General features: G+C 29.5%; 2 protein-coding genes and 1 non-coding gene across 3 annotated transcripts; 1 reads left to right on the top strand and 2 right to left on the bottom strand.

Moving 5' to 3' along the window:
• The first annotated feature begins 1,833 nt into the window (after positions 1 to 1,833).
• TRNAS-UGA (transfer RNA serine (anticodon UGA)) lies at positions 1,834 to 1,915 on the top strand. The gene has a single exon. It is a non-coding gene; the product is annotated as a tRNA-Ser (tRNA).
• A 7,470-nt stretch (positions 1,916 to 9,385) lies between these two features.
• On the bottom strand, positions 9,386 to 9,868 carry LOC130823648 (uncharacterized). Its single transcript, XM_057688358.1, has one exon. The coding sequence runs from the start codon at positions 9,708 to 9,710 to the stop codon at positions 9,504 to 9,506; it is 207 nt and encodes a 68-aa protein (XP_057544341.1). The 5' UTR covers positions 9,711 to 9,868; the 3' UTR covers positions 9,386 to 9,503.
• A 773-nt stretch (positions 9,869 to 10,641) lies between these two features.
• On the bottom strand, positions 10,642 to 13,582 carry LOC130823647 (pentatricopeptide repeat-containing protein At3g26630, chloroplastic). Its single transcript, XM_057688357.1, has 2 exons — positions 11,744 to 13,582; positions 10,642 to 11,609 (listed from the first exon to the last, which is right to left on the bottom strand). The coding sequence occupies exon 1, from the start codon at positions 13,396 to 13,398 to the stop codon at positions 12,142 to 12,144; it is 1,257 nt and encodes a 418-aa protein (XP_057544340.1). The 5' UTR covers positions 13,399 to 13,582; the 3' UTR covers positions 10,642 to 11,609; positions 11,744 to 12,141.
• Between the last annotated feature and the right edge of the window lie 904 nt (positions 13,583 to 14,486).

Genomic DNA, 14,486 nt, shown 5'->3' with positions numbered 1-14,486 from the left:
CTAATGTGTTTTGAATTATATGTATGTTTTAGACATACCGAGAAAAGAGTGTCCTTTCACCGAAGGCCATATTGAAGACAAAAAGGATAAAATTACATGGTTTCTTTCCGGTCGCAGCACATGGTAGCTAGTTTTGTACATTATTGTATATATCTTGTAATAATCCGTAATAAAAGACATTAAATTGAAGTTTAGTTAAATTATTATAGATAATTAATAAAACTATAAATTGAGTTGCTATTCGCCTAAAGTATTTATCGTGCGACGTGTTTTATCACGTAATGTTTAATCGTCACGTTGTTATACTGAACAACTAATTAAATTAATTAACTAATTAGAAAAAACATTAATATTGATGGGGGAGTGATGGGTGGCCGGTTGAAGAGGTGAGGAAGTGGAAGGGAATGACCTTGTCATAAACCTTGTGACTTCTAGGATTTATGAACTTGATGAATGCCCTTTATTCCTCTAGCCTTTCGTTTCATCCCTGAATGTTATTGTTTATGTCATTTTTCATGATTATGGTAAAAAATATATAAATGCTTGATGTACGAAGAATTTACATAAGAATTATATGTTAAGATATGGTTCTTGTATAGTAATTTTGAGTCTACTAAAACAAAATAAATCAAATAGACATACCGACAAGACACAAATATACAAACTTTACCTGAAAATCATCATCATCATCATATCTAATAACTCGCTTGAAAGTAGGATTTAGGTGAGGGAATGTGACGAAAAATTCGTAGAGAGGATATGAGTGACAACGTTGTCTCAAGAGTACAACTACTTGCAGAAAAAAAAAACTGCACAAGAAAAACCAGGTCTAAAAAAACGATGAGTATATAAATAAAAAAAACAGAGCGGGTAAGAAACAACTATACACTAGAGCATGAAGGCAACTACAGAAACTATAAGTAGTCTAAAATATGGTTCTGGCTTCTCCAACTATTGATATCCCTAATCAGGTCCGCCGAAAGGCGCAGGTCACTCAAGTCATGCTCTATTTGCTCAACCCACGCTTTCTTAGATCTTCCTCGACTTCTGTTACCTTCCACTATGATGCTTTCTATCCTTCTAACGGGAGAGTCGACTATCTTTCTTTGCACATTTTATAACTACCTATTTTTACTCATTTTAGCAGACAATGGGGCAACACATAACTTCGTTCTAAACTCCTTGTTCTTGATTCTATCTATTATTGTGTTACCGCACATCCACCTCAATATCGCATCTCTGTAATTTCCATCTTTTGTTCAGGAATCTTTTTAACGGGCCAACACTCGGTTCCATGCAACAAAGCTGGTCTAATGGCAACTCTATAGATTTTACCTTTCAGTCAAATCGAAAATTTCCTATCACATAACAATGCGGTAGCCGCTCATTGTTTAAGCCAACCCCCTTGTATACAATGTGTAACATCTCCATTAATCGCCCCATTACTTTGGATAACAGACCCTAGATACTTAAACTTATTCGTATTTACAATTACATCTTCTCCAATTGTTACATCTGGACCATCATCTTGCTCATCACCACTAAAATTGCATCTCAAATATTCAATTTTTGTATGACTTATACGCAACCCTTTGCTTCTTTCTAAAACCGCCTTTTATCCTTCTAATCTTGTATTAACCTTCACTAGAATCTGCAACCAATACTTTATCATCAATGAATAGCATACACCATGGTATAGTTTTAAACTTAACTCTAAAAATAAAATACATTAGACAATATCAATTAAAAAATAGAATGGTTGAGCATGAAATGTTAAAAGACAAGACCATTATTTCTATTCCTAAATGTATTAATGCAAGTATTAAACAAAAAGTCGATATGTCCGAGTGGTTAAGGAGACAGACTTGAAATCTGTTGGGCTTCGCCCGCGCAGGTTCGAACCCTGCTGTCGACGTTTTTGTCAATCTTTTCCTTTTAAATAATTTAACGAAGGATGTCATTTGATTCTCCCGCATTAAACATTAAAAAACGTTTTTACCACTTATTCAAACTTTTAAACACCTTTTTTTTTCCATCTTTTCACCGGCATCAAGACAAACCTAAAACATCTACGGAGTGTTTTATTTGAATCTAATTAAAAAATTAATTGTAAACTCAAAGTGCTAATGATGTTATTATAGTGATACACTTAAATAGATATTATGATTAAATATTTCCAAACTGGATACTAAAATTTAATTTTAGAAAGAAATACTAAAATTAGGGAACTCGAATGTTTTTAATGATCATTGAAACTATTAGTAGTTAAAAAATCTTCAATCGTACCATGATGTTGTTATACACTAACATGTGTTTTTCTTTTTGTGTAATACATATTAAAAATGTATCTTTGATGACTCTTTTGTTGTGAATTTATAATATAAAATAAGATTGCATGAGTTACCTCCAATGTATTACTTTAACTAAATTTCTCAAACTATTCATCTGCTCTAATATATTCTCACTTTATAGTGCATTGCATTGAGAAATATGAAGAGAGGAGTTAGTAATAATTATCTAACATTAATAAGTCTTACATTATTTATGAGTTAGAATACACATTATTAATATTAATATTTCATATTAACATTAATGTGAATTTGTGGAGTTTATTCATCACTAATTATTTTATTACAATTATAATTACAACCATTTCAAATAAAACTCTTCATTGGAAATTTGTAGTGCATTATGGAAAATGAAGGGATGATGACCTAAAAATTGCATTATAAGTGTGACACTTGACACATGTGCTTATAAGATACATTGTAAAGTGACACTTATCACAAAATGTTTATGAATTAGTAGATAACTAGATAGTGTCTGTGCAATGTACGACTTTATGTGATTGTAAAAATTTTGTTAATGACAAATAAATTACAACAAAAGGCAAAAAGATTATTATGTTTTAGCCATCTAAAAATATCTAATATATTAAATAATATCGATAAATAAAGTTGAAAAGATTATATAAATAATTATAAAAATTAAATAAAATATATGATTATTTAATACATTAAATGATATGAGCTAGAAAATAAAAAATCATAATCAAACTATAGTAAAGTCAAAGATATAAGTAAATCATAATAGTAATGACATCATTATTGAATTTGAAAGAGAAAACTTTTATTAAGAAAGTTACACATAAGCAATTTTTTAAAATGATGATATCAACAGTGTTTTATTTTAGTAATAGTTATAAAAGATATGATATTGATGATTGAGACTTGTCCAAGTTTCTCCTAAAAGAAATTCATTTGGAAAATAAATGCATTTAATTGGAGAAAGATGGCTATGAAAGTGAATGAAGTTTGGTAATGCTTATGGATGGTGTGGATTGAATGAGGCCTCCAAATGAAACTACTTTATTGATTAATATTGGTTTACGTGTTAAATAAAATTACCAGTTATTTTTTGACGGATTTATAGACTTTTAAAAAGGAAAAAATTTACGATTTTGCATTAGATTGAGTTACGTAACATAATTCATGATTTAAAATTCATACCAAAAATTACCATTTTAAAAAACTTAATAACATAAATATTTTTAAATAATCAATCAGTCAGCAATTTCTATTGTATAGAATGTGATCCAAATAATTAAGGTAAAAAAAATGACGGATTATACATTTATTTGATTTTACTCAACACAAAAATATATATTTTTTTATTTGATATGTAGGAATCTTTATCAGATAATCATTTCAATTTAAAGGGTCGTTAATTAAGTACTCCCTCCGTTCTTTTAAGTTTTTTCACTTTGGGTTTTTCACACATATTAAGAAAAAGAGAATCTTTAGTTGTAGTGGGTATTATTTTAAGTAAATAGCAGTGTGAAATAATAATTGTATTGAAAGTATGAGAGAGAAAATAATTATAAATAAATGAAAATGGGTACATTAAAAGAAAAGAAGGGGTTTTAAGGGGTAAAAGTGAAATAAAAACTTTCTAAAAATAGAAAGTATTCTAAAGTGAAAGAACTTATGAAACTATCCGTTATAATAAGGTGGAAGAATTTAAAAGAACGGAGGGAGTAAATCTTTATTAATTATTATTTTGGGAAAAAAAATTGATGATTTAATTCCATTATATATAATTTAAAATTATTTCATAATATTCTAATACCAAAAATATTTAAAGTTAATTTTACCATTTTCACGTATAAATTGAACATATTAACTTCTTCAACTTTATCGTTAATTCTCTTCTGAAATATCTCTCTCTCACTCATTCACTCACATACACATATATATATAGATTAATTATCAATTACAGTTTTGAAGTTTAGTCATTTTAGAATAAACAGCCTTAAAGTTTTTTTAACCAACAACAACCTTCAAATTACCTAACACAACATTGATACAGTCATTTCACCGGATGACCTGTGCTAAATGACAGTTGACTAAGATAATTGACCTTTGACTTTCACTTAATTCATTAATCCAACCTAATTTTTCAATTATCCCCAATTAAACCCTTCTTCCCCAACTTCTCTCTAACCTTCCCTAATCACCACCATTCTCCCAATTCAACACCACCACCACATCCACCACCACCACCACCACCACCATTAAACCCCTCTTTTAATAGGTATTTTTCTTAGATTGATGGGTATTTTTTAGGTAATAAATGAGGAATTTTGTAAGTAATAAGTTGTTATTTTACTCTCAAATGCACTAAAATTTCTGAAAATTTTCTCAATCATTATTGAAGAAAGAGGACACAAATCTTTGAGAGTTTTTCAAATCTTTCTTTTTGGCAAAAAGTAATGCCTGAGCAAAAAAGCAAGACTTACATGAAAATTTCAATATCTAAATGCTCAATTTCTGATTCTCTCCTCAATTTCTGATTCTCTCTTATGGTTTGTTCTCTTTGATGGGTTGTTCTAAAACCCCTCATTTAATAAAGCAACTTTCAGATTCTCTTCTCAATTACCTATTTCTAATTCTAAACCCTCTACTCCTAAATTGTTCCTTTTAGGGCATGCTTGGATTTGGATATAAAGAAACAAAGTCAAACTAATAAAATAAAAGCAAATAAAGATGTATTTAAAATAGTTAAGATAATTGTGAAGAAGGTAAAATGAGCATTAAATAAAAATAATAAAGGAAAAAGAAGATAATTTCCCCTATTATGGAGGTAAAAATTCCCCCACTCTCCCCTTTAATGAATATTTACCCCACAAAATTGAGAGCTCCCTTTATTTTTAATTATTCTGCAATTATTCTTCCACCTCTATAACAATCAAATTTCACTAATTTCTCATTTATCAACTTCGTTTTCTTACTTTGACTTTTTTTACACTCTTAAATATTTACATCTAATCCAAGCATGTCCTTAAGGTTAAAGGATTAAGGGAACAAATTTCTCATTTTCTGAAATTCTTAAATCCCTAAAAACCTCTTTTCTTGCAACTAATTATTTGACAGCTAAGAGGAAATACTGTCCAGAGAGAATAAATTGATGGATAAATGTCTTTCTCTGAAGGTCGTTTAATTTCACCGATGATTACTGTTACTGAGTCTTACATGGTTGTAGCCATGGCTTCGCTTGGTGGGATTGGAATTTTACTAAGATAGGTAGCAAAAAGTCTAAAGTATTAGCAAAAAGGAAGAGTTTTAATGGTTGTGGTGCTGGTGGTGAAGTTGGAGTGGGAGAATGGTGGTGATTGGAGAGGGATAAAGAGAAGTTAAAAAAGAAGGGTTTAATTGGAGGTAATTGAATAATTAAGTTAAATTAATAAATTTAATTGAAAGACAATGATATATATATATATATATATATATATATATATATATATATATATATATATATATATATATATATATATATATATATATATATATTATAACGAAAAATTCATGTATTATAAGAGTTACTATACTATTAGTCAATATAATTATGTACTACTTCTAAATTATCAATATCTTTGTCTTTCTGCTGGCTCTATTCAATCACATAGAAAGTACATCATATCATTAAGGAAAATATTATCAACTAGTATACAAATCCGTGCAATGCATAAATTTTTAAATACGTAATATTTTAATGAAATTTTAGATAAATAAAAATAGTAAATGAAGGTGGGTAATAAGTATTTACATATGTATATTGTAATTGAAAAACAATTAAATATAAAGAAACCTAAAATAGGTTGTTAATAAAGAGTTTATAGCTTTTGAAACACCTCTTTATATACTACATTCTCAATACGATGACATATTTCACCATCCTTGTCGCATACGAGAATTCTTAGTCCTTTCCTATTGGTCACTCTAGAAATGGCGACGTAAAATTATCCATGACTAAAAACAGGCTCAAGTAGGAACAAACCAACATGGTATACTGTTTGTCCTTACTTTTATTAATAGTCATTAATTTTTTATGCTCCTTGTCACTCTAAATTTTTTGAATGTAATTTAAACTCAAGGTTATTCTAGAAAATATTATTAAACAGCACTAAAGGTTCCGAGAAGAGAAATGGTATGAGCAAATAATTGGAATGACCATATGGGGCTATTTATATTGTAATTTCTGCCATAAAAGTGTTTATACATTTTTATTTTTATAAAGGAATAATTACATTACAGAAAATCAAATAATATTTTTAATTGATTGATTTTTATTGCACTATATTTGGTAGCTAAGATAGTCTAATTGTCTACACACTAATTAAAGTTAGCTGATTTTTTTATCATTAATTTATTTGTTTACATAATTTTTATCATGTTTAATATTTTTGACATTTTTCCTAAAATTAAAATTGTAATAATAGTAGTCTAATAATGTAAATGACTGATTTTATTGTTTAATTAAATGAATCTTATGTCATTTCAATTTTTAACAATTATTGCTGAAAAAAAGAGTAATGATGTACTTTAGTAATTTAATAAATTGCAGTATAATTAGAATGAATGTAATTTATTTTGCAGTATAATTTTCTACCAGTGTAATTTTAGTATTTCATCTATTTTCCAGTATAATTTTTTAAACTGTATATTTATATGTAACTGTGTAATTAGAATAATTGTGATTTATTGCATCCATTAATGTACAAATATTTCCAAAAATGCAAATATGTAATATGGTAATTCAAAAAATGAAAATTAGTCAAATTCCATTAATATTGTCCAATGAAAAAAAGGCAAATGACATTCTCACAATCAAATTGCTTTTTGCTATTATACAATAAAATTAATAGAATGTATGATTTTACTAGTGCAATGCTCGTGCAATGCACGACATTTTTAAAATTTTCATATATATAGTACTTTAACTGTTTTGATAATTATTCTTATCATAATTATTAATTACTCAGATTAAAAAGGCATTTAATAATCATAATAAAACAAATTTACATACTCGATCAAAGTAAATATTAAATTTATAATTTAAGTAATTGACATGTTATATCTTAATGCAATAATAGCAAAAATAAATTTAATATATATAAAGAAATTACATTTTATAAAAAGTTCACTTAAATTAAGCAAATGAAGATGACAACATTTAATTCATCTGCAAAACAAACAAACAAATAATTAATCTAGTTAGTAAACAAAGAAACATCTAATGCAACAATACCAAAATGTTGTATTTTCCCAGAATTTTTTCAAAAGATAGGAATGTTAAATAACAATATTTTCTTAGTGTAGTTAAGTTTATTAAATAATAGAAAATATTTCAGCAGGAATTTTATGAAGATAATAATTGTGCATCCTTACCTTTTCTTGAAATGCTAAACAACAACATTAACACTCTAGAGTAAATGATAATCTATCTATAAAAACTACAAATGAAGAAATAGGATTGAGACGTATCATATTCTCAGCGAAAATTTTACCGGTTATTTTTATGTTGATGGGCAGGTGAATTTGCAGTGAAAATCATTTACTAATATAGTACAATTTAACATACTAAAGAAGATTTGGTACTTGTACCAAATTGTTTACCTTGGTAAAAGAGAATAACTTGAATTTATTTTAAAATTGTGAATTAGTTGTAATCATTTAATTTTTGTAACGAACTTAAGTTTTTTTTTTTAATTCTTTTTTGAAGATAGCGAACTTAAGTTATTTAAATATATTTTTTTTACCATTTTGATTTTCATAATTTTATTGAAAAGAAATTTTAAATATTCATATATATATATATATATATATATATATATATATATATATATATATATATATATATATATATATATATATATATATATTATACAAGACATAATTTGGGTTCATGCACTTATTTTTGTTTGCTCCTTTTACAATTCTTAAATGAGACAGTCTCAAATAAAAACTATCTCTACTGAGATAACCTTATATACACTTAAATTTTAATTTAGTCACTTATAACTTTAAGTGATCATTTATAATTTCAACGTGACTAATTATAACTTTTAAGTGATCACTTACAATTATAACTTTTATTTAATTAATTTTTATTTTTTTTTTTTGCTTAAGTATTTCAAATTTTCCCCGCTAAATATAACAGCCGCAACTCAATGGGTAAACCCGTCAGATTCACCAGGGTCGAGCTCTCTCTGTTACCCATTTGTTTGTCTTGCTCTTTGACAGTTTAATTTTTATTCATAAACATAAAAACGCAACAGAAAACTTGGAGCTGATTGTCGAAATTTATTTTTTCTGAGATTAATTCTCAAGAAACTAACTTAATTAAACATTTAAATTGATAATTGAGATCCCAAAATATGTTATACTTCTTCCAATTCTTTTAAATTGTCCTATTTAGTATTGGTACACTATATAATGAATTAATTCAATTTTAAATATCTCTAATTAAGCATTATAAAAATTATAAAAATTTGATATTAATAAAATTTACATTGAGACAAATTAAACAAGATTTCACTTGACTATATTTTGACGTCTAGATTAAAAGTAGAATACAAATTAAGAGTGATAGATGAATATTGTCAAAAAACTAAATAGGACAACTTAAAAGAATTGGAGGGAGTATATTGTAACACGCCCCCTCACACAAGAGCCTTTTGGACTAAATATATTCCGCTTTAAAAGAGGGAAGGTTGAAAATTTAACCCGTGACCTCTTGTCATGCTGAATTTTAATACCATATTAAGAAACCAACTCAACTAACAGCTTAAACTGATGGTTGAGACCCTAAAATATGTTATATACTCTTAACATTAATACTGATACCATGGATCATATAAACTGATGACTAATATGTAATAACACAGAATCACACAATATTTTCATATTCTAACTACTATTAACGCCCAATATGAATGGACCATCATGTGATAGTGTTATATTGGTTGGTTTTGAAAGGTAACCACTATAACCGTAGAAAATTTTACAGAAAAACACAGGATCATATTGTTTACTTGAACAAGAAATACAGCAACACAATCCAAATTCAACAAGAAATATTCAGAAAACAAAGCCTCAAATCCTACAAAGAGTTTCACTGAATGATAAAAAGCTTCTATTGAATCAAAAAAATATGCCTTCTTCTTAGGCATAGATATGGATATTAAGAAATACAAGGAATAACATAAGGAGCAAACCATAGATAACAGCATGGAAAAAAATAGACGCTCCACTGGTCTTCATGTTCATGAAACCAACGGGTTGGTTTTTACCCGGTACTTGAATGAGCAAACCGGGTTGGAGAAAAGCAAACAAAGCCGAAGCTATAAGTGGCGAAGCCCAGTCGTTCATCTTAATTTCCTGTATTATACGTTATACGATTTCAATGTTTTGAGATGTGAACTGATGAATACTTTGTGGGGCACCAGAAAAGGGAAAATAAGAGCAAGGCAAGAACTGAGGAAAGAAAAGGCAAGGCAAGCTAAAGATGAGAATATAGAGATGGGGTGTTAGACCTAAATAATTATGAAAGTGTCTTTAGATATATGAAAAGGGAATAAGATACCCACAATGATAAGGCCACAAAGCTAAATAAAAAGGAGCATCAATTACCCAACTTTCCCTCTAAACATTATCTTATGACTTCGACAAGATAAGATAGCATTATTTCTTTAAACTAGTAGTGCTCACATGGAGCTTTTATAGGCATATTTGGTTTGGTTTTTTTGTAGCAAACCGACCCATAATGAAAAAACAAGCCGCATTGTATCAATATTTAGTTTTAATGGTTTTACAAATCTAACGAACCCATATCACCTGCATTGTAAAGGTATAAAAGACCGTATCTTACGCTTATTCAAGGGATATGTATTAATCATTCACATCACTCGTTATCATATCACCTTGACCGTTACCCCAATCGTGATGAAACCAAATTTTGTACTATGACTACCCCTAATCATGTGTACTTATTTATGTGATGATGCAGATAATGATTTCTACCAAGGCTCAATCGGAAATAACATTTTTGTTATCAGGAACAAACACGTAAAGTTACGTACATCTGACCCCTCTCAAAACCCCTATAGGTTTGAGCTAATCAATAACATAGAGGTAAGAAATGTTGTTTTTGAGCTAATCAATAACATAGAGGTAAGAAATGTTGTTTTTGTTGATTGCCCCCGGTCGCAGCTAGAGTCACCTACCAAATTCATCAGCTAGTATAAGTTGCGACTCACGAGTATAGTTTAATGGTTTAAAGGGATACAGAAACCTACTTTATTCTAATTTTACTAGATTAAGGAATACTAGCATGCGCATTCCAGTCAAAAAGAGTCTAAAGGCCTTTCTATTGACAAAAAAGTAGTAAATAAGATTTTCTGGAATTCTCTATTAATGGTTGAGGATTAAGGAAAAAAAAGCTTAGATCCTGCGCGATAATATTAACTACTCAACCAAAAGCTAGTGATTTTATGTCATCTTTTTTGTCTGAATTGGAAACATACATCATAGGTGTTCCAATGCAGGGCTCAAAGGGTACACAAGTTGTTGTTTAGCTGAAATGGTGGGATTAGGTAAGAATTGATCACTGGGACCCAAGCATTGCAGTGGGGTGGACGAAAAAGATTAGAAAATAGCATTTCTCTTATTAGTGGTAATCCATTGACTTATGAGTGATATTCCATTTTCAACAATAGAAGTTCCTATAAGCGATCGTATGAATTGAGTGTAAATATTTAAGGGGCGGATAAAAGTCAAAGTAGGAAAATAAAGTTAATAAGATAGTAAATTAAAAAAATTTGATTGTTAGAAAAGTGAAAGAATTGATTAAAAAGTAATGAAAAATGGATGAATAGCAATAGTTCCTTCATATTGGAGTATAAATTTACTCTAGGCAAGGATGAGGCCATGCGGGAATACTTTCCTCCAAATGATGGAAATCATCCTCCTTTACATTTTTTTTTTAGTTTACCCTCATTCTACCATTTTCACAAGTACATTTGCACCTCTATTTACCTTTATTTTATTAATTTGACTCTTTTTTAACCCTAAAATATTTACATTTAATCCAAGCGAGGCCTAAGAAAAGATTTCCACGTAAAAAACACAAGGCATTCATGGGATATGTATAGATGTCAAATATAATAATCTGAGAAATTGTATCTTACTGTATCGATATCATATACTTGGACCTCCATTCATCAAAATAACGTATTCATTGCCCCAACTACAACAATTCAATTGTTCAGCCTGTCAAATATCCTGTCAAAATTCATGTGTACTATACATATCTTTCTATTTCAAGAAGCCTAGAATCTATTTGCTGCAAGTAAAATCAAATTGTGTTTGAGGATATGTATACGAAGGAACTAGAATGATTTTACCTTTGTTCATCATCGTGAGATTCGTGACATCGTCCATGCTCCAATCCATTTTGGTATTGAGACCTTCGTTTGGATGGAAATATACAGTCCCAGTCCACAAAATCCATGGCTGCAGAAAGCAGACACCAGAGCTTGGTGCCATTTTACTGATTATTGACTTGGAATGACAGAGCGAAAGAAGCACTATACAATATCAGCCGGGTTGTAAAGATCTTCAAATCGACTGATACCCGTTGTCACATTACTGTGAATGGAAACCGCATTGTTGCACATACCGCAATAACTTGCAGCTTGAAATTATATGTATTCTTATTGATATGGTATAAATAAAATACATACCACTCTGTACAATAAACAATGTATCAATGGAACAATTAGACTCTTCAAACTGTAAATTCCTAAAGGTAAAATCTTTCATTGAACAACTCAGTTTGTCTGTTCTGTACAAAACTTCGACTTCCATTCCATTCGGTCTCTGTTTCCTTCCTTGCAAGACCCCATAATTCAAACATACAAACATAATGTTCTAAGACAGGTATAATCCCACACTCCTCAGTCATGAACTTGAAATATCTTAATCCTTCATCCACTTTGCGTGTTTGAACACAAGCACTCAACACCCCAACAAATGTGATCGCGTCTGGCATTACATTCTCTTCCATCATTGACCCGAAAAGAGCCAAAGCTTCTTCTCCACACCCATGCACACCCAAGCTCGAAATCATCGAATTCCAAGTTGCTAAGCTTCGTTTTTCCATTATATCAAACACCTTTTTTGCCTCTTCTAAACTACCACATTTACTATACATATCAAGTAGAGCTGTCCCAAGGAAAACACCCATTTCAAACCCATTTTTTATAGCATAATCATGAACCCAATCCCCTAAAGTTAAACTCCCAAGTTCTGTACAACCTTTCAACAAGCTAACCAAAGTAAACTCATTAGGTCTCACACCTTCTATCTGCATTTCTGAAAACAACTCGAACGCCTCTTGAGGCCTCCCATTTGACACATACCCATTAATCATAACAGTCCAAGAAACCACATTTCTCTGAGGCATTACATCAAACAATCTCCTAGCATTATCCACCTCTCCAAATCCAATTAAACCCGATATCATCGTAGTCCAAGAAACAACATTTCTCACATTCATTTCATCGAACACCTTACGGGCAAACTCTAAACACCTACATTTTAAGTACATATCCAAAAGGGTATTTTTAACAAACATATCTTTACCATAATAACCAGTTTTCACAGCAAACCCATGAATTTCCTTTCCCTTTTCAATCGAAGAAGAAGCAGCACAAGCTTTAATAACAAAAGGAAAGGTAAATTTATCAGGTATTACACCCGTACATATCATGAAATTGTAAAGAATAATAGACTGTGAAGGAGAACCGTTGATGGTGTGACATCTGATGATGAGATTCCAAGTGAAAGTTGATGGGAATTGCAATTGTTGAAAGATTGAAGTGGCGTAATTGAGATTGCCATAGGAAGAATAAAGACGAATTAACTGGGTGTTAAGAAGATTGTTGGAAGAAAGATTAGAGCGAATGATTTTGGCATGAATTTGGGTAAGGTGGTTTGGATTTGTGCAGGTTTGAAGGAGGGGAAAAATGGCGGGAGAAGAAGTGAAGTATGCGGCCATTAAAGAAGGAAATGAAGCTCAAAGGAATTATGAGTGCGTGAGCAAGAAGTGTGTACATGGGTGGATTAGCCGTGCCACCACCTAATCCTCCTCTGTTCACTAGTTCTCGGATAACTATCAAGTTGCTTACGAGTTTGTAGGTGCATCGAGATCTAATCCAAACGATTCCATAGTAAATTTAAGAATTAATAAGAGTATTTATTTGATGTTGTTTTAAAAGTATTCTGATTTTTTACTTCGTTTAAATATTTTTTGCCTAATTTAATGCGTTTAATTAGTAGATAATTTGTATTCATAGGTATACGTAATTAAAAAAGATATTCTAAATGGTAAGTATAAACTTTTGTAAAAGGTCAGTGGTAGCAAATTTTTAAAAATATTCACAAAATAGCATTGTATTTTTGGAATTCAAGTTGTCGTAACATTATGAACTAAAAAATGTTTGATTTTTCGTTATCTTGGAATTTCTTTTTCGCTATTGTGTTACTTTCTGAAAATACAGTAACCCCTTCTTCTTCATCCATCTTCTTCTTGCATTCAAGGCTAGCTATTATGGGGAGCAGTATGAGCTGCCGCTCAAAGCCTCGATTTATAGAGGGCCTCATATTTTTGCTATATGGTTAAAATTAAAATGAGGGTTTTTTGTATATTGTGTAGAAAAATTAAATAGATAAGAAATGTATTAAAATTTAATGTATTCACATTCAATTTAATAAATTTGTATTATAATCTTGTATTGAATGATTAGGATATACGACTATAAATTATTGTAGGTAAGCAATATAATCGCTCTTGATATATTTTAATTTACCATTATTATAGTTCAATTAAGATAAGTGATAATAGTGATTTAAACTTTAAACTTAAAAGGAATGGCTAAATTTGAATTTATGATTAATAGTTGTTGGTTCCATGTAATTATAAAATTTAGCAATATTTTAATATATTGATAAAAAAGTAATTTTACTAATTAAAGTATTGATAAATAAATTTACAAATACAAAAATATAATAGAACGTAATTTTAGATTTTATGGGCTCATAATTTATATTTTGCTCAGGTCCTTTAAAATGTCGAAGACGACCTGC

This window comes from Amaranthus tricolor, chromosome 9 (assembly GCF_026212465.1).
Source record: "Amaranthus tricolor cultivar Red isolate AtriRed21 chromosome 9, ASM2621246v1, whole genome shotgun sequence".
Classification (NCBI taxonomy): Eukaryota; Viridiplantae; Streptophyta; class Magnoliopsida; order Caryophyllales; family Amaranthaceae; genus Amaranthus; species Amaranthus tricolor.
This window is presented reverse-complemented; position numbering and strand designations above follow the sequence as displayed.